The sequence below is a fragment of the Rhincodon typus genome, chromosome 10 (assembly GCF_021869965.1).
Source record: "Rhincodon typus isolate 14 chromosome 10, sRhiTyp1.1, whole genome shotgun sequence".
Classification (NCBI taxonomy): domain Eukaryota; kingdom Metazoa; phylum Chordata; class Chondrichthyes; order Orectolobiformes; family Rhincodontidae; genus Rhincodon; species Rhincodon typus.
This window is the reverse complement of record NC_063341.1, coordinates 45,019,847-45,040,000: the sequence shown is the minus strand read 5'-3', so window position 1 is coordinate 45,040,000 and position 20,154 is coordinate 45,019,847. Positions and strand designations below refer to the sequence as shown.

At 39.3% G+C, this 20,154-nt stretch overlaps 2 protein-coding genes across 2 annotated transcripts in view; one reads left to right on the top strand and one right to left on the bottom strand.

The window, feature by feature from the left end:
• Positions 1-552: 552 nt before the first annotated feature.
• Positions 553-19,723, bottom strand: zyg11 (zyg-11 family member, cell cycle regulator). The gene is made up of 6 exons (XM_020512041.2): positions 19,427-19,723; positions 13,719-13,884; positions 7,772-8,529; positions 4,357-4,497; positions 3,252-3,428; positions 553-621 (listed from the first exon to the last, which is right to left on the bottom strand). Exons 1-6 carry the CDS (start codon positions 19,427-19,429, stop codon positions 553-555), a joined length of 1,314 nt encoding a protein of 437 aa, XP_020367630.2. The 5' UTR covers positions 19,430-19,723.
• Positions 19,724-19,828: 105 nt separating this feature from the next.
• LOC109912611 (cytochrome c oxidase assembly factor 7) overlaps positions 19,829-20,154 on the top strand; it is a 56,161-nt gene continuing 55,835 nt past the window's right edge. Inside the window, exon 1 of the mRNA XM_020512040.2 lies at positions 19,829-20,154. Within this exon, the coding sequence (XP_020367629.1) occupies positions 20,112-20,154 (43 nt within the window). The 5' untranslated portion in view covers positions 19,829-20,111.

The window sequence follows — 20,154 nt, the reverse complement described above, 5'->3', positions numbered from 1 at the left end:
ACCACTGACACTCAGTAACAGTTTATATGATCTACAAGATCAGAAACTTGTCTAACAGCCTTAAATACCACTTTCCAAGCTCATGACCGTACCCATCTAGAACAGCAATGGCAGCAGATATACGGGAACACCATCACCTGCAAATTTCAACACCCCCAAAGTCATTCACCATCCTGACTTGGAAATAGAGTCACTGCTCCTTGGTCAGAATCTGAGAATTCCCTCTAAGTATACTGCAGCACATCGGCTGCAGCTATTCCAGAAGGCAGCCCAACACCACCTCAAAGGCAACTTAAATATTGGCAATGAATGCCAGCCAGCCAGCCACCAATGCCTACATCCCACAAGTGATTGAAAAAAAGGCTGAACAGAAACTGTAAAAGGAGGAGACAATCCTACTCAGATTTAGTAGAATCTTCACTTGGATCTTGATATACAATTAAACAGAAATCAAACTGATCTAATAACCTGTTAGCAAAATTAATTAACAAAACATGTGACAATGCCTTTTTTGCACAAAACAAAAAGTAAAATAGCATTTGACGAGATTACTCACCTGTTAAATGGGACATCTTGGAGGATACGGTCACTGCAGAGGGACAACAGACAATTCTTCTGAAGCTAAAACAAGAATGTACTTCAAAATTTATCTTGTGAAAATATTTTTCAGTCAATGAAAATGAAACTTGATTAGATACTTAACATTAAAATTCCTTTGCCAATAATAGGCATTTGAAATAAATTTTGGAAAGTCAAAAGACCACAGCAAGTTAAGTGGATTGGCCACACTAAATTGCCCTGTAGTGTCCAGGGATGTAGAGTTCTGGGTAGGATACTCTTTCTGCATTGTAGGGAGTCTATGACTAGATTCTATGATTTAATGACTTAAAAAACATTGTAGAGGATATCTTCCTTTCCAGGATGAGTCTGTCCCAGTTATGTAGTCTCTTCCGTGACACTTCAACATGAAGGGAGCAATGTGTTTTGGTACTATAATTAATCCTGAAACACTCCACTTCTTGTTGAACATTTACAGTTTATGTGAACATTTCGATTACTGGAGTACTGTGCTTGGCAAATGCAAGATGACTTGTAAATGTCTTTCAAACAATAGTAAGAAGGAATACATTGTGCCCCGAAAAACTGAAAGAGGAGACAGTGACTGGCTAAGGTGCACAGTAAAATGAAAATGACAAGATACATCATGGAATGTCTCTAATACTCAATTGAGCTATGATTTTCCCTCTCCTGCTCAGACTGTCAATCTCTACAGGCACAATCCTGACTTGATCAATGGGCATGACAGAAGCAAGATATTTTTTCTGAACCAATTATACAATATGATCATCTCTGCCTATTCTTGCATCAACAGGCAAGCAAATGTTAATGGGACTGTGTGGAATGGCAGGAGGAGGAGGCAGTGGTTGTAATGATATAATGGCTGAAGAGGATACCATTACCTGTGCAACTTCAAAGGGTCTTGTGTGAACCACACATCAATGCATCTGTCGTTATGCAAGTGTAATGATGGTGTGTACAGAACGCAGTGAGAATTTGAGCACTTGATGCGAGTGTGAGATAGGAAGAGTCTGAGCATTGCAGGCACTCACTTCCAGAGGGCGCTGGTTGATCATTCACCTATGCAGCATCTTCACCAAGTTGCTGCACATACTGAGTGAACAGATGGTGGAGACGTGAGCCTCATTATCAGGATGCATCATGTCTCACTGAATAGAGGCGTATCCTCAGCCGTCATCTGCAGGAAATGATGAGTCTTCGGAGATCCAAAAGACCCTTTTGCTCCTTCTGTTTCCACTGCTGGTCATTTGCACTAAGAGTCCTGCACCCTGCCACTGGTGACATTTTGGTCACTGACTGATAACATAAGAAGATGGAGATGGATGCAGGAGGACATGGCTAACAGCCAGAAGAAGCTCAGAAGTAGTAGAGGAAAGTGTGTTTCTTGGCCCCTACTTCACTTCCTTGGGATAACGTAGATGCAAGACTGACACAAGCTCAGTATATCTTGAAACAGCGTGGCAGATCTTTGCTAGTCGTTGGAGTGGGACCTGAGGGCTGCAGGACTGGGAGGCCATCCTCTACTGCAGCTTCTCAGCCACTGGAACACTCTGGATAAAGTGCACAGCATCATTCTAAGGGTGTTAAGACAGGATATAGCTATGAGCAGGTAAAGTGTATGGTATGGACGTTAAACATCAACCAGGGTGAGAGAACAGGGTTGTACATGCAAGGGAGTGTCAGTCATCATGGCTTTTGGTTGTTGTATTGTGTCATGATGCTGCCAACACTTGCCCATGTGCACAGGGGCCTTTCAAAGATGGCTCAGGCACAAGAGACGCAGATAGATATCAGGGGAGTGTTGAATAGCTCCTGGAATAGCATGTGGTAACATGAAGACAGAAATGGGCACAAGGGATAGAATAGACACAAGGCCGGTAGTTAGTGAGGAGAGTTTAGCGAGATACCCATGAGTGAGATATGCAGCAGCAGTCCTTCAAAAGAACCAAAAACAAGCTTGAAGCAAATAAGTGAAGAGCAGAAAGACAATAAATATATTTGACTGTATTAATCCTAACACTAGTTCTTCAATTTGCACAAGGATGGAGTCTAAACCAAGGGTGCAAATGGTGTTGCTAGAAATCAAGCTAAAAAAGGAAGAAAATTCTGGAAATATTCAGCTAGTTCAGCAACATCTGTCTACAACTTTTCATTAAAACTCCTGACCAACTATGAAAAGTCACTGACCTAAGGAGTAAATGCTTTCTCTCTACAAACAGTACGATTTTGTAGAGAGAACTATGGTAAAACTGCAGCAATGGAAAAGAAAAGAAAAATTCCATTTTCACAAATATTAACAAAACAAATTTTCTGTTTTAACACTGTTCAAAGAATGATTAAATACAAGTCAGGCTTGACATAGCCAGGAATGAATTTAAGACATTCCCCAATAAGTGGTTTCTTCACGGCGGACATTCTGTTCAGCAAGTATATTCCATATTCAAACTCGATGTATCAATTAAGTTGGACAAGCCAACATTTTGTGGAAGAGACTTTTTTTTTTTTAAATTTGGTGGTCAATAGTCTACACTCTAACTTGCCAGTTGTTAAGCTGAAGCAATATTTGCTTTGGTTGAATTAACATAAGGCAAAACTTGAAACAGCTGACTGCATGCAAATGTGAAGTAATGCCGAATTATTAGCCTGTGTTATATTCCATCTCCAACACTTACCTGTTGATGGTTGGGAAAGTGTTCCATGGCTTTCAGTAAGAGACGAGTCACTTCTGTCAAAAGGCGCACAGGCATTCCACCTGCTAAATCCTGCTTTGTCAAATTGAATACACATGCACTAGCAGCGAGCTGAACTGGCAGGTTTGTGGAATGGTTTTTCATTCCCATGACCACAAGCTAAAAATAAGAACAAAAATATACCATAAACTGTAACAATGACCAAATTCTTTATACATGGGGAGGTCAGGATGATTTATTTTAAAAAACTCTCTCCCTGCACCATCCCCTCCCCCCACCAAAAGCACTGTGCAATTTCCTGCTTGGAATACTTTAAAAGTACCTTGCCTTCCAAATTTCCTTTCCAGCAGTATTGTCTGGAGGGTTTATAAACTCAACTGATAAAAGAACCAGTACATTATGTACCAGGATGTATAGACATCTGTAATGGCAATAAACATATTGGTCCACTAAGAGCACAGATGGAGATGCCAGGGTCAGCAGCTAGCCGATCCTTTTTTTAAAATTACCCTTTCTTGTGTTGTCTGCATTCCAGAATCAAATGCTTAAAAAGTCATTTTTATAAATCAGGGTTTGGAATACTGTCTTACTGTGAGAATGGAGGAAATTTATCATACAGGCTGGCATTAGGTAATGCCAATTCTGTTCTTTGCTTTTAATGGCAGAGATTTAAGATTTTTTTTCCATTCGAAGAACGTGGCCCATTAACAATACAAGGCACTTTCAGCAAAAGGAAACCTACACAAACACAGTCAATTGAAAACTACTGCCATGAATCTGGTAGAATGAATTCTGCTTTGCTATTAGCACCACATTGGCTAGTAAGTATGGATTTTGAACCACAGGAAGATGCAGGAATTCTCTCCAAAGCTTATGGAATCCAACTTTCCATTTCTTTTATGTGTGCCACGTGATCTGCATCACCACTCTTAGCGATGAGGAAATAATATATCATTCAATTATAATGGGGTCTTGTATTGCACAAGTACAAGATAATTAATGATTGGCTTCTAGGCCATTTAAATAGGTATCATACATCTACAGGAAAAATTACAGTATCCAGAGTTGGTTTAAATGTAAAATTTACCTTCAGTAGTTCAGGCTGTGGTTTTTCCATACTGTGAGTCAGACTGAAAAGATGAAATAACGCTTCTCTTACAAAAAAGGCCCTTTCACTGTATCGACGAAGAGCTTCAGAAATCTGTATTTCATTTGCTTCACCTGAAACCTTTCACACACAATAATCAAGGATAAAGATATTATAAAAGAACAAAAACAAATTTCTGTAATAACTTTTCTTTCTTCCCCAGCCATGCTTAAATTCTGTAGTAACAGCAATCATACTGGAGCTTATTCTCTCTGTATTAACAGACTGTCAAGATACCTAACATTGTTATCAAAACAGCTGCATATAATGAAAAAAATCTTCAAAGGGAATGATTTAAACGCAAGAAATAAAAGCACAAGTAAGGATTGGTGCCCTTCAAACCTGCTGCCCATTAAAACAGCAAAAGTTGAGGCTTACCAGTTAAAGTCGAAGTTGCACTACTTACTACAACCATTAAAAAGCTGGTCAATTTTAAAAACTGCCATTCCATCTGTCCATATGCATGAACCACACTTGTTAAAAAAAGATGAACTTTCAAAAAATCCCTCTTAAAACAAATAAAGTGCTTCAAAAAATTCTGCAAAGTATATATTTTCTGAAGAAATATTATTTTGCTCCCCAGATCAAACTAGAAAGGATCTTCAAATCTAAGCCCTTGAATGTGCTGTTGTCGTCATCCAAAGCTGTGCCCACCAATTCTATCCTCCTTCCTGACCACTGTCTCAGGTTAAATAGATTTATTTCATCTATGGACTATTATTTAATCCCAAGTTCATCTTCCAATTGCAATTGAGATGGTTATTGTAAAGGCTATCTAGAACACAAACAGCAATTGTTTCTAACGATAATAAATATGCATAGACTTAAGTATTTAGCAATGCCCATTTGTATAAAGAATGTGCTTGCAAGCCAAAAATCCAGTAAAACAACTCTAACGGAAACATATCAGAAGTTCATTTTTCCACCTACATACAATTATATTAACAATATTAATAATAATGGGTCTTGGATGGGAAAGCCACAATCAAAAAGTAAAATTTAATATTGCTAAGAAAAGCATTCTTTCGCTACTTTTTATCCTGCACTCAGCACTTCACAGGAACTTCAACAGCAAAAAGAAAACAATGTTTATACTGTGTGAAAGGAGAATGTCAGTTGGCAAGTGGACTCTGATTTTAAAAAAAAAAGGTAGCACCATGGAGAATGCCCCAGTTAATGATGACTGACTGTTAACCACCAAGAATTATTTAAATTTTAAATAAAAGTGACTCAGATTGGTTAGACATTGTCCCAAGTAGTGAACCACAGAACAGTTATCACCATTTTGTTTTAGACACAGCATGTGTCTATGTTTTGTCTGTAAAAAGCCCTGTATATTAATTTGCGTAGCATCCAGTACACACAAATGCACCAAATTGAAACCCTGACTGACAATTTTAAATTGGTTGTCAGCATAATGCTTCACACACTTGGGATTATGTAGCAATGTGGTCTAGTTATGAAACACATCTAGGCACTGTTCAGAAGTTTGCAAGAATGGGCTGATAGAGTACAGACAATATTGTATACAGCTGAAGGAATATGCTATTTAAATGTGATGTACTAGTCTGTGGAATCCATGGCCTACATACCAAACAACACAAATCAGTCATGTGGAATTTTTAACATGACTTTCCTCCAAAGGCCACAAAAATTATATACGATGATAAAAATTCATGCTTGAGCTGCACAAGTACATTAAAAGAACTATTTCATTTAGACACGATACTAGAAAATTTACAGTGAACCAATCCACTCAAAACGTAGGCTTAATACAGCCTATAAAAATGAAAATTGTTCAATTCCTCAGCACTCACACTACCTTATTTTTGTGAAGGCAGGAAGAACAAGAGAACTTTGGAGCCAGAATATCTGCCAAATACCTCCAGTGACTTCAAATCCCAGTGAATTTACATTGCTGCAATGTCAGAGAGCAAAGAGCACCCCTGCCTCAGAGGCGGATGCTCCAGGTTCAAACCACTCTCTAGGGCTTTTGGGCAGGGAAGATGTGCTTATAACATGGCCAAACAGGTTGAGAATCGACTTATAAATCCTTAACATGCCGTTGGCAAGTTGTATGAGCACATGAAATTGCTGGTCAGTCATATTGTGGAACAAAATTGGATCCTTTACTCCATCCAGCAAAAGTCTTATGCTGCCACAGCAATTAAATATTCCTTGGATGCAGATGGCTGAAGTGGATCATACTGGTGGCAACAACATGGTTTGATTCCAGTTTCAGCTGTGGTGGATTAGAGACCTTTCTCCTTGCCCCACCTATGTTAGACGTCACAGCACTGTAGTTCCCTACAGAAAGGTAGGTTTGAATGTGAAAAACCATCAGCATCTACCAATGCTAAGAAACCAGATAGTGAACATAAAAAGGGTACTACTGACAAACAGCCAGCTGATGTCAAATATGTAGACATGGAATGTTGATCACCTAAATACATTAGTGCAAATTTTGCTCTCCTTTGCACCACAAAATTGCATCTTCAAAATTGCTGGACCCATTCAGCCCATCATGCCTGCACTGGCACCAGTTGCTAGAACCAAATCTTCTGTCTTTTCCCCCCATATTCCTGTGCACCATTTCTATCCAAATCATCCCAAGCCTTCTTGAATGCCTCAACTGAACCTGCTTCTACCACATTTCCAAGCAGTGCATTCCATACCCTAACTACCTGTTCAGTGAAAAACTATTTTTTCTAACTCCGCCCACCCCCCCTCACAGAGTTATAAGCTACATCCTCTGTTTTCCCCTTGAGAGAGTGTAGAACCATTCTTTCAGAATCCACCAGGTAAAGTCCCCCGAGGTTCTTATTTTAACAAGATCATCTGTCATTCTTCTAAACGCCAATAGATACAAATCCAACCAGTCTAATCTTTCCTTTCAAAAAAAAATAATAATAATAATTTTAATAAAAATTTAATGTACTGGAACATCTAATCCAGATGCCATGTTCAAAAAGTGATTCAAAGATAGTAAGAACTGCCGATGCTGGAGTCAGAGATAAGTGTGGAGCTAGAACAACACAGTAGGCCAGGCAGCATCAGAGGAGCAGGAAAGTTGACGTTTCGGGTCAGGACCCTTCTTTGTTTTTCCTCACAAATCAATTTCTTGCTATGTCAGATTTAATACTAAGCTTACTGATGATTCCGATTATGATAGTATTGTTTATTATATAACAATCCGACAAATACTACAAAATGAAGGCTTCTTAAAAAAAAAAATCTGCAAAAATATTTGCCACAAAAACCTTGTAAATCGTAGTTTAACCACCAGAGTGGAGCATGGAGACAAAGTCCTCATAGTCAGAATTCTAAAACTAATGAAAAATTAAGGAAAACCAACCTTTAAGCTCCCTTCTCCAGAAAGGAAGTCAGAATAGCCGGCATCAGTAGCAAGCAAGCCCATGAATTGCATTGTAGGCCGATGCTGTACGAACGCCTGAACGGCTTTATCGGTGATGTGTTTCCTGCCTGAAATATCCAAGGATCGGAGATTAGGTAGAATGTTGGGCAGTTCTAGTAAACGAAGTGCAATGTCCGAAGTAAACTGCTTATCGTCAGAAATGTCTAGATGTTGCAGGAGTGCCAGTTCCTTAATGATTTCCAAAATCTGCGTAGTTGTCATCTTCAGGCATTTGAGGTGGTGCATGGTCAAGGATTTTAGCCTGTCCTTACAGGTCAGAAGTGGTGTGATGTCCGTGACAGAAGTATTTGAAATGTCTAAACTTTCTAACCTTGGAAGAGAGGCAACATCTCTGAGATCATCATTATAGAAGAGAACGTTGGTAACACTTAAAACACGCAGGCCAGTTAACTGGCTGAAACATCGCTCATAAGGGTCTTCCAGAGACAACGTTAATGAATTCAACATAAGACACTGCAGGTACTGTTGATTCCATTTGTTTGTGACTAGTGCATTTACGATGTCGGTTATCGTGATGTCTGCATTTACACCAGAAGCATCCAGATCAATAAGCTTGTGATGGCAGAACGCTTTTCTGAATGCAACTGCTGATAGTTTAGCATTTCGAATACAAGCACGTTTCAAGCGCAGCAGGTCATTCCTACGGAAAATTCCCACAGTCTTTTCATTAAGCACACCTGTTGTGGGAATAGAAAAAAAGAGAGAGGTAGTCATTAGTAAACGTTAAGTTTAGCAAATATGTTTCGCTCAATGTCTAAGAAGGGGAACATTGATGGAATCCAATATATACATCTTGCACAGGACAGGTAATTGAACATTGTTGGAAAATCCCTGACTCAAATAAGTGTCCTTGGCTACATTGTGAGAAATGGAAAAATTTCCAACAAGTTAGCTGACGGGAAAATTGGGCGATACAAATGCCAATTCTGTGTGGTTTACTGCTGTAGACAGATTTTCCTGACAGCCATGTTAAGGGTACTCAATTTTGCTCTAAGGCAGTATTTCATAATTTAACACAAACGGGATGACTTGTTGAATACTTCCAGCAAATCCAAAGATGATTTATTTCAAATTTAACATCTTACACATGTACTGTCTTAGACTGGAAGAAGCTCCCTTTGGAAGCTTCCTTCTATTTTGTTAACCATTCCTCACTGACATTACCATTTCTCTCAATGGTACCATTATTAATTCGCTGTTGTGAAGGTACAGTTAAAACAATAGATGCAACAAATAGAAAGATTGGTACACAATACTTTCAAGTGTACGTTAATTGTTATAAAGAAGCACTGATCATGAATACCATTAATCACTACACATAGGTCTATACTATCTGCAAACAATATAACCATTTGCTATTGCAATCTATCCTTATCAAGTGCTCAGAATCAGCACCAAAATGAACCAGGATGACTTCAGCATAAGTCTCCTGGGTGAGATTTTAGAGTTTTAAAAAAAAAGGCTAAGCAGCTGACTCTAGAGAAATGGAACAAAACTTCACCCATTCATACTGCTTTTATAGACTACATGTTGCACAAATTTGGAGGAGAAATTTAGGTCTTAGATGCTTTTCCTAGTCAGGTGGGATTGGAGGATAAAAATAAATATCTGAAGACAGAAGAAGAAGTACATTGATTGGTCCTTGATTGATTGATTGACAGAAACTGTTATTCTGAACTGCCATCAGGCTCATGCCTAAATGCCTTTTTCCTCTAAACCAACCACACATTCTTTTGCCCTCTTCCCTCACATCCCATCCAACTGTTCTGATATGTCGGCTACTCAGAAGGGGTTGAGGAATTAAAAGTACAAGTAGTTTAACCTATGGTAGGTATGCACATCTTCGCAATCAAACTTTAGTATGTCAAACAACTAGAGTAGCAAATTATCACTGCAACTAATTGCAATGCAGAAATGCACATCTCTTACATGGAACCTTATCCAGTGCTTGCTGCAGCGGGACAAATGAACATAAAAATTAGGAGCAGAAGTCAACCTTCAAGTCTGCTCCGTAATTCAATAAAATCATGGCCAGCCAGTTTGAGTTTAGACTACCACACTCCCATCTGCTCTCAGTAACCTTCTCCACCTTAAAGATATTCACTTACCCCATCTCCGGTGCTTTCTAAGAAAGAGGGTTACAATGTCCCACAACCTTCAGAAAAAAATGAAGTTCTATCTTGGACCTACGAAAGTATCCTTAAATTTTAAAAATATTATCCCCTGGCTCTGGATTCACCCTGAGGAAACATTTTTTCCATGTCCACCACATCTAGAGAATCTTATACACTTCAATTAAGTCACCCCTCATTTTTCTAATGTGCAGTGGAAACAAGCCCAGCCTGCCAACCTATCTCACAAGGCAACCCATTTCTTCAGATATCAATCTAGTAAACCTCCACTGAGCTATCTCCAACATACTTGCATCCACCCTTAAATAAAGGAGACCAAGCCACACAGTATTGGAGATGTGATTTCACAAATGGTCTGCCTAACATCCTTACTTTTTGTGCAGATCCTCCCATAATAAAGGATAGCATTCTATTCGCCTTAATTACTACCACATCTAACTTGTTGCGATTCACACATTAGATTACCTAGACCCCTCTACACCTTGGAATTCTGCAGTCATTCTTCTTTTACGTAATACTGTGCCATATCAACATCTTATCAATACTTTTAAGAACATGAGAACATGGGTGGCTCAGAACGCAAATTTGAAGAACAACATCTTATCTTCCACCTGAGCACCTTACAGCCCAGAGGACTCAACACTAAGCTCTCTAATTTCAAATAACCTTCACACCCGTCTCCCTGACTTCCTTTCCAGCCCCACCATGTCCCTTCCATTTCACCTTCTGACTCTACCTTCCAGCCACCAACCAGGTTCATCCCTCCCATCGACCAACTAAGTCATACCTACTACCAGTGTCCACCCATCACCACCATTCCACTATCTGCCTCCCGCACCTTTATCTGCAGCTCCCCCTACCCCCACATCCAGTCCTGAAGAAGGGTAATACCCGAAATGTTGACTTCTCCTTGCCTTCAGATGCTGCCTGACTTGCTATGTTCTTCCAGCCTCCTGTTTACCTTCTGTTAACTCCACTCACTTTCTTCTGGTCAAACATGTGGCCATGGGTACCCACATGGGCCCCTGTTATGCTTGCCTTTCTGGGGTACTTGGAACAATCCTTCTTTGGACCAGTCCTACTCCAATCTCCACCCACAACTCTTTCTCCGATATATTGATGATATCGGCAGTGCTGCTTCTCTCTCTCAACTGGAATTGAAACGTTTATCCATTTCACTTTAAAACTGCACTCCCTTCTCACCTATACCTGGTCCCATTGCGGACTCCTCTACAAATCCACCAACTCCCACAGTTACCGTGATTACATATCGTTACAAACTACTTCCTGTAATGACTCTATTCCATTCTCCCAGTTCCTCCATCTCATCTGGTCTGAAGATGCCAACTTCGACAAGGGAACCTCCAAGTTGTCCACCTCCTTCCTCAAGCAAGGATTTTGTAGCACCATCATTGACAAGGCCCTCAGCCGGGTCCAAACCATCTCCCACACTTCAGCCCTCACCCCATCTCTTCCCTCCACCAGCGATAGGGTTCTCCTTGTCCTCACCAACCACTGCAGTAGCATCCAAATCCATAGGATCATTAGCCACCATTTCTGCTACTTTCAGCAGGATGCCACCACCAGATACACATTCCCCTCCTCTCAGTCTCCCGCAAAGACCATTCCCTCCAGAACACCCTGGTCCATTCAGCTTTCACTCCCAACACATCCCGATAGCACATTCCCTCACAATCACAGAATGTGTAATACCTGCCTGTTTACTACCTCCCTCCTCACTATCCAAGGCCCCAAACACACCTTCCAGGTGAAGTACCGCTTTACAGTCACTTCACTCAATCTAGTCTACTGTATTTGCTGTTCACAATGTGGTCTCTTCTACGTTGGGGAAATGAAGCACAGACTGAGTGAACATTTTGCAGAACACCTACATTCTGTCTGCAAAAAAGACCGAGCTTCCAGTTGCCTGCCACTTCAACACAGTACTATGTTCCCTGGCCAAAGCCTTGGTCTCAGGCTTGCTGCAGTGAAGCTTAGCCTAACATGGAAGAACAGTGTCTTGTTTTCTTCTTGGGAACTCTGCAACCTTCTGGACTTGATATCAAGTTCAACAATTTTAAGGCTTGAGGCATCTTCTCCCACATCCCCAAACACCAGGCCTTGTCATCACTGAAAGCACACACAACCCATTAGCAGCTATTCCTTCCCCCAGACTGATCTTTACCAACTCCTTTGTCTGTCCAATTGTTTTTCTCTCTAACTCTCTCCTATCTTCAACATAATTACCAACCTTTTCCTAGTTACCATCAGTTCTGAAGAAGGGTCACTGGATGCAAAACGTTAGCTGATTTCTCTCCACGGATGCTGAGTTTTTATTTCTTTTTTGTTTCTGATTTTTAGCACGCACAATTCTTTGCTTTTTCTCCCCCCCGTTTCCTGTCCCATTTCTATTAGGCACAAGTACGGAGTGTGACGGAGTACCTGCCATTTGACTGGATGAGTACAGTACCGAAGCTCAAGAAGTTCCACATCATACAGGGCAAAAGCAGCCCACTTGACCAGCACTATATTCACAAGCATTCACACCCTCCACTACTGATGTACACTTGTGTCAAACTGAAAATTTCCCATTTCAGCTACCTGATCTGTTGTGTATTAACCTGCATTCCATTGATACTGTTATATATTATTCCAAATGCACTAGCCCTTTTCTTATTTAATGTACTATGTGGCACTTTACTGAAGGCCATTTGGAGCTCCAAATACACTACCTCTACTGGCTCACCTTTGTATATCCTACTATTCACATCCTCATAAAACTCAATTTGTCAAATATGATTTCCTTTCATAAATTTATGTTGACTATCCAACAGGTCTCCGATTTCTTGTTAACATGTTAAGATTTCTTTAATAATAGATCTCTACATTTTCTGAAAACTGATATCAGGTTCATTTATCTTTAGTTCTCTTCATCCTCTCCAACTTTCTTGAATACCAGCAGTTGAAGATAGGTCTATTTCAGATCCTCATGCTAAATATTCTGTTAAATTGGATTAGCAAGAGCATAAGCATTTTCCACACACCGCCCCCCACCCCACAGCATTACTCTCCCCAGCAAACTTCAGTCCCTTTGCTTTTGCAATGCATACCATTGTCTGGTTTACGAACCTAAACTCGGAGACTATTTTTAAATGATGGTTCAATAAATGTACAGGACTGTGTTTTAGCATTTCACTTTTGGTATTTTACCTTCGTGAGAAGCACAAAAAAAAACACAAGCATGAACAATAAGGATGTACTAGGGCAAAACAATAACAAAATAGTTATCTAAAATTAAAAGCAATGGATCAAGTCCACATCTAGAAGCTGATTTATGCATTGTCCATTAAAACTAGGCTCTCACCTGAGCTCCAGCTGGTGTGCTTACAAAAGGAAAAATAAAAATAACTTATTCCTGATGAAACATTTATCCAACCACAGTGGTATCAATTATTACTGAATCTCAATAGAATCACCACCCATTTATTTTCAGAGGTCTGTGCAAACATCTTTTAACTCCCTAATCCCAAGGTGCCCGTATCATCCAGAGGGTAAAGCAAGCATTTAACATTATTCTAGATGTCTTATGTTTGACTAAGTTTATCCTGGTGTTACTACACTGAAACCACAGCTAGTTTAAAATCAATTGAGTGAAATATCAATATACTCAAACGTCTACAGTTGAGAATTTTTAAATTCCATATTTAGAGATAAAGTAAGCTGACATGTCTTACCATTCAAGGACATTTTCTGAAGCAGACGATCTGCCAGTTCTTGCGGAAACACCACCGCTTCCTTGAGACAGAATGAGCCATCTGTCCTCTCCCAACAAAATTTATTCAAGTTCAGCCTCAAGAAATCTAAGCATATATCGGTTAATGAAAGGGGAGAGAAATCTTCCTGTTGGTAGAAGATAAAGAAAGTGAATGAGAAAATCTTTTAATCTAAAAAAATATACAAAATCTGTACAGTGACTTGCAAATCTTGCAAGAGCTCTTTAGAAACCACGACATTTAGGACTGAATTTTAATCCCTCTCCTTCACTCAAGACAAAAAAAAAAAATGTAAATATGAAACTTACGCAGTGTTCATGGTCCCCTATAATATTAGTACTCACTGAAGCCCTCATTTCGCATGATAATTGAATCTTTTCAATAAATTACTGTCTTGTAATTACTCCTTCTGATGAATCACCTTCCTCTAAGGTTTCAGCAGCATGATCTTCCCCAGATGTTAAATAACATTACAAAACTGTAATAAATTTACAGTTGTAGACTTATCTAAATAGCTGCACTCAACATGTTGAGGACACTAAAATACTTAAAAAGGAGGCTGCAGATTGGTAGCTGGTAGTCATGTAAATCGAGATTTTATAAAATGAAAACAGAAGAAGCAGTAATTCTGAGGCAATGTTGGCAAATTTTCATATTCATTATTCACCTTGTAATTGCGCTTGTAAAATGTAAGAAAAGTTCCTGCATACATTCCAAAACAATTATACTATTTTGCACTGTCATTGCTGTAAAAATATTCTGGACATAGACATAAAACAAGAACATGAAATATGACTGAAAATAAGAACATAAGAACTAGGAGCAGGAGTAGGCCGTCTGGCCCTTCGAGCCTGCTCCGCCATTCAATAAGATCATGGCTGATCCTTTCGTGGACTCAGATCCACTTACCCGTGTTCTCACCATATCCCTTAATTCCTTTATTGTTCAAAAAAAATCTACTTTTTTTTTTTTAAAAAAACATTTACTGAAGTAGCGTCAACTACTTCACTGGGCAAGGAATTCCATAGATTAACAACCCTCTGGGTGAAGAAATTCCTTCTCAGTTCAGTCCTAAATCTGCTCCCACTAATCTTGAGGCTAAGCCCTCTTGTCCTAGCTTCACCTGCCAGTGGAAACATCCTCTCTACTTCTATCTTATCTATTCCCTTCATAATTTTATATGTTTCTATAAGATCCCCCATCAATCTTCTGAATTCCAATGAATATAATCCCAATCTACTCAGTCTCTCCTCATAAGCCAACCCCCTCAACTCCGAAATCAAACTTGTGAACCTCCTTTGCACCCCCTCCAGTGCCAGTACATCCTTTCTCAAGTAAGGAGACCAAAACTGCACACAGTACTCCAGGTGTGGCCTCACCAGCACCTTGTACAGCTGCAACATAACCTCTCTGCTTCTTATTTCAATCCCTTTAGCAATGAAGGACAAAATTCCATTTGCCTTCCTATCTCACACAATCTTTTGCAAAATAATAATTTGAAATCTTCTACATCTTAGCATTACAGTACCAATTTCAGTGAAAGTTAGGAGACAAAATTTCCAAGAGAGAATTATTTAATGCAAATTAAATTAGAATACAATATTTATCCAATTGATACAACAGGAAAGGTAATAGCAAAAATAAAGGTTATTTCAAAAAGTCTCAAAATTAAATTGAGGAAATTAGGCTACACACTCATAACTACTAGTTTTCAATGCTAAAGAGGATGATCGGCAGTAAATAAAGACTTGTCCATTTACAATTAAGTGTTAGAAATTCACTTAAATGTGAATAGACAAGGCACAACTTATTCTGACACATTTAGTAATTGCACACGTGCAGTTGTTAGGATTTGCTGTCTGATTCAATCTTTCTCAATGGTTAACACTGAGCCTCTCTGTCAACCTCAAAGCAATACTTGTACCATTGCAGAAAAATCAGAGTTAAAGTTTTGGGTCCAACAACAACACTTTTTTCAGAACCCTTCTGAAGTTCTAAAGGGTCACTGGACCCCAAGCTTTAACTCTGCATTCTCTCCACAGACCTGCTCAGATTTTCCAGCAATTTCTGTTTTTGTTTTTGTTTCTGATTTCCAGCATCCATGATTCATTTTATTTATTTGTACCATTGGTTTTCTTTTAAAAGTAGGAGATGTACATATAAAAAAGACTGAATTTTAATGAATATTACTATTTTCTATACCATGGATTGCTGACAGCAGCATGTGCACCTATCCCTGACAAACAACAAATTCAGAGATCCTTTGTATTTAAAGCATTCTAAAAGAGAAAAATAGACATAGGATGTAGCCCATCGACATGGTTATATGTAGTATGGTTTCAGAAAAGACTTTTAAAAAAGTAGAACTTTAAAAAATTCATTCATAGAATTTGGACTCCACTGGCTGGGCCAACATTTACTGTCCATTGCTAGATGCCCCTGAGAAGACGGTAGGGAGTTGTCTTGAACCACAGCAGTCCATTTGGTATTGGGCCAACAGTATTTTGACCCAACACTGATGAAACAGCAATTATATTCAAAATCAAGATGATGAGTGGCTTAGAGGGGAACTTGCAGGCGATGATGTTCCTGTGTATCTGCTTTACCGATCATTCTAGATAGTAACGGACATGAGTATAGAACATGTTGCCTAACGAACCTTGGTGAATTTCCACAGTGCTGCTACTGAACATCAACGTTGGGAGAGTGAATGTTTATGGATGCGGTGTCAATCAAGCAGGTTGCATTGTCCTGATGGTGTCGAGTATTGTATACTCATCCAGGCAAGTGAGAGTATTCCATCACTCTCTCAACTTGCTTCTTGTAGATGGTAGTCAGGCTTTGGGAGTCCAAAGAAGAGTTAGCTGCTACAGGATTCCTAGCTTTTGGAGCCACATGATTGTGATAGCTAGTCCAGTTCAGTTTCTGGTCAAAGGTAACCCTGCTCATAATGGACATTTAAGCAATGGCAATGCTCTTGAATGTCAAGGGGCAATGGTTAAATGCTCTCTTGTTGGAAATGCTGACTACTTAGCACTGTGTGGCACAAATGTTCCATCATTTGTCAGCCCAAGACTGGAAATCAAACTTCAACCAGATTGTCATTCTACTTCTTTCTTCTCTCTCCAAAATATCTCAATATTTTCCATTCTTATCCAATATGCAACATTTCTTTCCAATGCCATTATACTCTAAAATTTTCCAGCAAAATTAAACTGGTAGCAGTTTTATAATCCCACACGTCACATGTTGCAATACTGTGTTTTAGCCTTTATACTGATTTACTAAAGCCTTGCTCCTATGATTTCTTTGTCTAACCAACAATTACTTTCACTTCAGTTATGTTCCGGTTTACAATGAATACATTTGATTTTAGTCAACTGCTTCATGTTCCCCTTGTTAAACTGTTTGCTGAAAGTGAATGTTCACATTAATTTCACCCTTCGCTTTTGGCTGATCCTGGTGGACTTTAAACACTCCATCTGTCAACTTTAGTTCAAATATGCAAGGTATACAATGAACAATAAATTAAAAAAAACACTATTTAATAAATTCAGAAATTATAACACAAGGAATAGCCAAACAAAGAAAGAGAAAAAAAATGAAGTGCAGCACAACCTGATGAAATAAAACTACTAATGCTTTCAAATAGACTTTGCAACGATAATGTAAATATGATTTGAATCCAGAGTTAGGCCATTAAAGGTGGAGCGAGCTTCTCTGAAGCAGACAGCCTCACTTGGCTTCAGAATCAGTTTGGCATTGATAGCCAATTCACACTATATTTAGCAGAACTGTGATCACAAACTATTTTTTGAAAAGGTAATCTTAGCACTGTGAACAAATATCAATGTAGAACTTCCCTTACAACTCTGTTGGACAATTACCCATTATCTAAATTTAGACATTTCAAATTGCTCAAAATACTTCTAGCTTGAACTCTTGCATTGCCATAAGTGTATACATAGATCTAATAACTTGTTTTGAAAAGTGTTATATCATCACAGGGCCAAATAGCCTACTCCTGCTGCTTTGAGCCTGCTCAACTATTCAGCTCCAATCTCTTGCTTGCACCTCACAACCCATGACTCCCTTGCCATCCAAAAAAAAAAATGAGAACCGTTGCTTTTAAATTTTGTCCCCTGGTTTCAGTCTCCTTCAGAAGAGGAAACATGCTCTTGTATCCACCTTATTCAATTCCTTCACGATGTTATTTTTTAATAAGCTCACCTCATTCTTCCAATATATGTACAGCTAATCTGTTCAACTTTTATACACAAAATAAGCCCTTCACTCCATGTAAGAGAAAACTGAAGTTAAAATGTTATAATATTATAAATAATAAATGATAATGTCAGGTTGAATTTTATCTACTTATACCACTTCTTTTTCCATGATTTCTACACCCTCCCAACCAAAAGCATACTGAACAATCGGAAACAAAAGATGACCACAAGGCCAGAAAGTACCATTTCACATCCTCTTATGCATTTTATCATCTATATATTATCTTATATAATTATTCATCACAACGTTGGTGAAATTTCTTGGGAGAGTAGATTTGATATAGCTACACAATATCATCAGAAGTCTGGACAGAATGGGGTGAAACTGCTCCCACTGTTGAAAGGAGGTCATAAATTTAATGCAAGTGCCAAAAGAAGCAAAAAAAATGTGGTTGAGATAAAAAAAAATCATGCAGAGAGTGGTTGGGGTCTGGAATGGACTGTCTGAGAGTCTGGTGGACGTAGGTTCAATCGAGTTATTCAAAAAGGGGCATAGACTGTTATTTGAAAAGGATGAATGTGTAAGAGCCAGAGGAATGGCACTAAATGAAACGCTCATGCACAGGGAGTACTATGGGCTAAACGGCTTCCTTCTGAGCTGTAACGATTCTGTGAAATAAGCAAGACGATTATAACAATTGACTATTTTTGTACACCTGTGCGACTGGTGCCAAGAAATCCTGCTACTATTGCCGGCTACATGATTGGCACATTCACAAGTTTAGAAGTGGTACAGAATGGCTTTAGTTTCACAATTATAGTGCGACAGTAGTTCAAAATGTAATAACATACGGTCGAAGACTGACAATTGTACGAAACCAATGAACAACACGGACATTTTAAGCACAATATTAGAAAAAAGCTTAATCAGGAGAATCAAACAGTTCTACGAAGGGAATTCAACAGTATTTGTCGTTGTAATTTGTACTCGTTAACTCCAATTCAGTGAAAGCTGTAAATTAACTCACCGGTTCACACTGATGGTGTGTTCCATGAAATTCATTTTCGCATGTATTTCATTTAGGTACCAAAGGAAAAACTGAGGTGCAAATTGGGAGATATTCTGTGCGTGTACATTGTAAAATAATTCTAATAGTAGACAAAACGAGTACGAAAATAACCATTTATCCAAGAGAACTATCCTCAAATCATTGATTAACAAAACTAACATCCTTTCGGAAAAACGGATCTTTCAATCGATTAAAATTGTGGCCCAACCAATTCAGACGTCATTTTTTAAAAAAGCCGAAGTGAAGCCAATCAAAGCAACTATTAGGGAGCCGAGCTTTACCAAACCGAGGACGGTGTCGGCTGACGAGCAGCAACATTCAACATTCAACATTCCGAAAATCGTTAAATTTAAACAGCACAACGTTCTCTTACCATGGCGACAAGTGGCGGCCGCGGGACTAACGAAGCTTCCGAAGGAATAAAAACATGAACATGACTGGAAGAAAACAACGACCCGGCGAAGATTTATTCACGCAGGGCGGCGGACCTTACGGGGAAGCAGGTCATTTCGCATCCTAACTGTCGAAAGTATTTGTTTTTTTTTGTTTCAGATTCCTCTAAACAACAGCAGCAACCACAGGAATTTTATGTTTGTTTTGTCTATGCATACGCCATGTAAATAATTCCAGAAACCCTATCACCACCCGGAAACACTTCCCGCGATGACATTTAACCCCGCCTTAGCACCCCCTAGAAACCCATTGGCTATCCCACATACCCGGTTCCGGCCCATTCTTTCCAGCTATTGGTTGGAACAAATGTCATTCAAAACGAATCGCCACTATTGGCAGTTCCCTTGGCGGGTCAATGAGGTTTGACGGCGGTGCCCAGAGACGGAGAGGGTTGGACAACGTGAGGCGGAACGAAGTGGTTTGTGATGCACTGTCGGTGAATGAGGGATTTCCGGTGTTCATTGCCGAGGAAGGCGGGAAGCATAGAATTGAATAGGTGAAGGGACAGAACAACCGAACCGGAGGCTTTATCCGTGTTGGCTGTTGGCCTTGGAGTTAAGACACGGCTCCGATTAAGGCGCTGAACGTCCTGTGGCTGATGAGCGATGGCTGGACTTATCAATTTCCAGAATGAAGCAGAAGTGAGGG

Coding starts and splice junctions, on each gene's coding strand:
- zyg11 (XM_020512041.2), bottom strand. Junction 4,498..7,771: donor CTGGAGAAGGGAGCTTAAAG/GTTGGTTTTCCT, acceptor TGTGTGTGAAAG/GTTTCAGGTGAAGCAAATGA. Junction 622..3,251: donor ACTTTCCCAACCATCAACAG/GTAAGTGTTGGA, acceptor TTCTTGTTTTAG/CTTCAGAAGAATTGTCTGTT.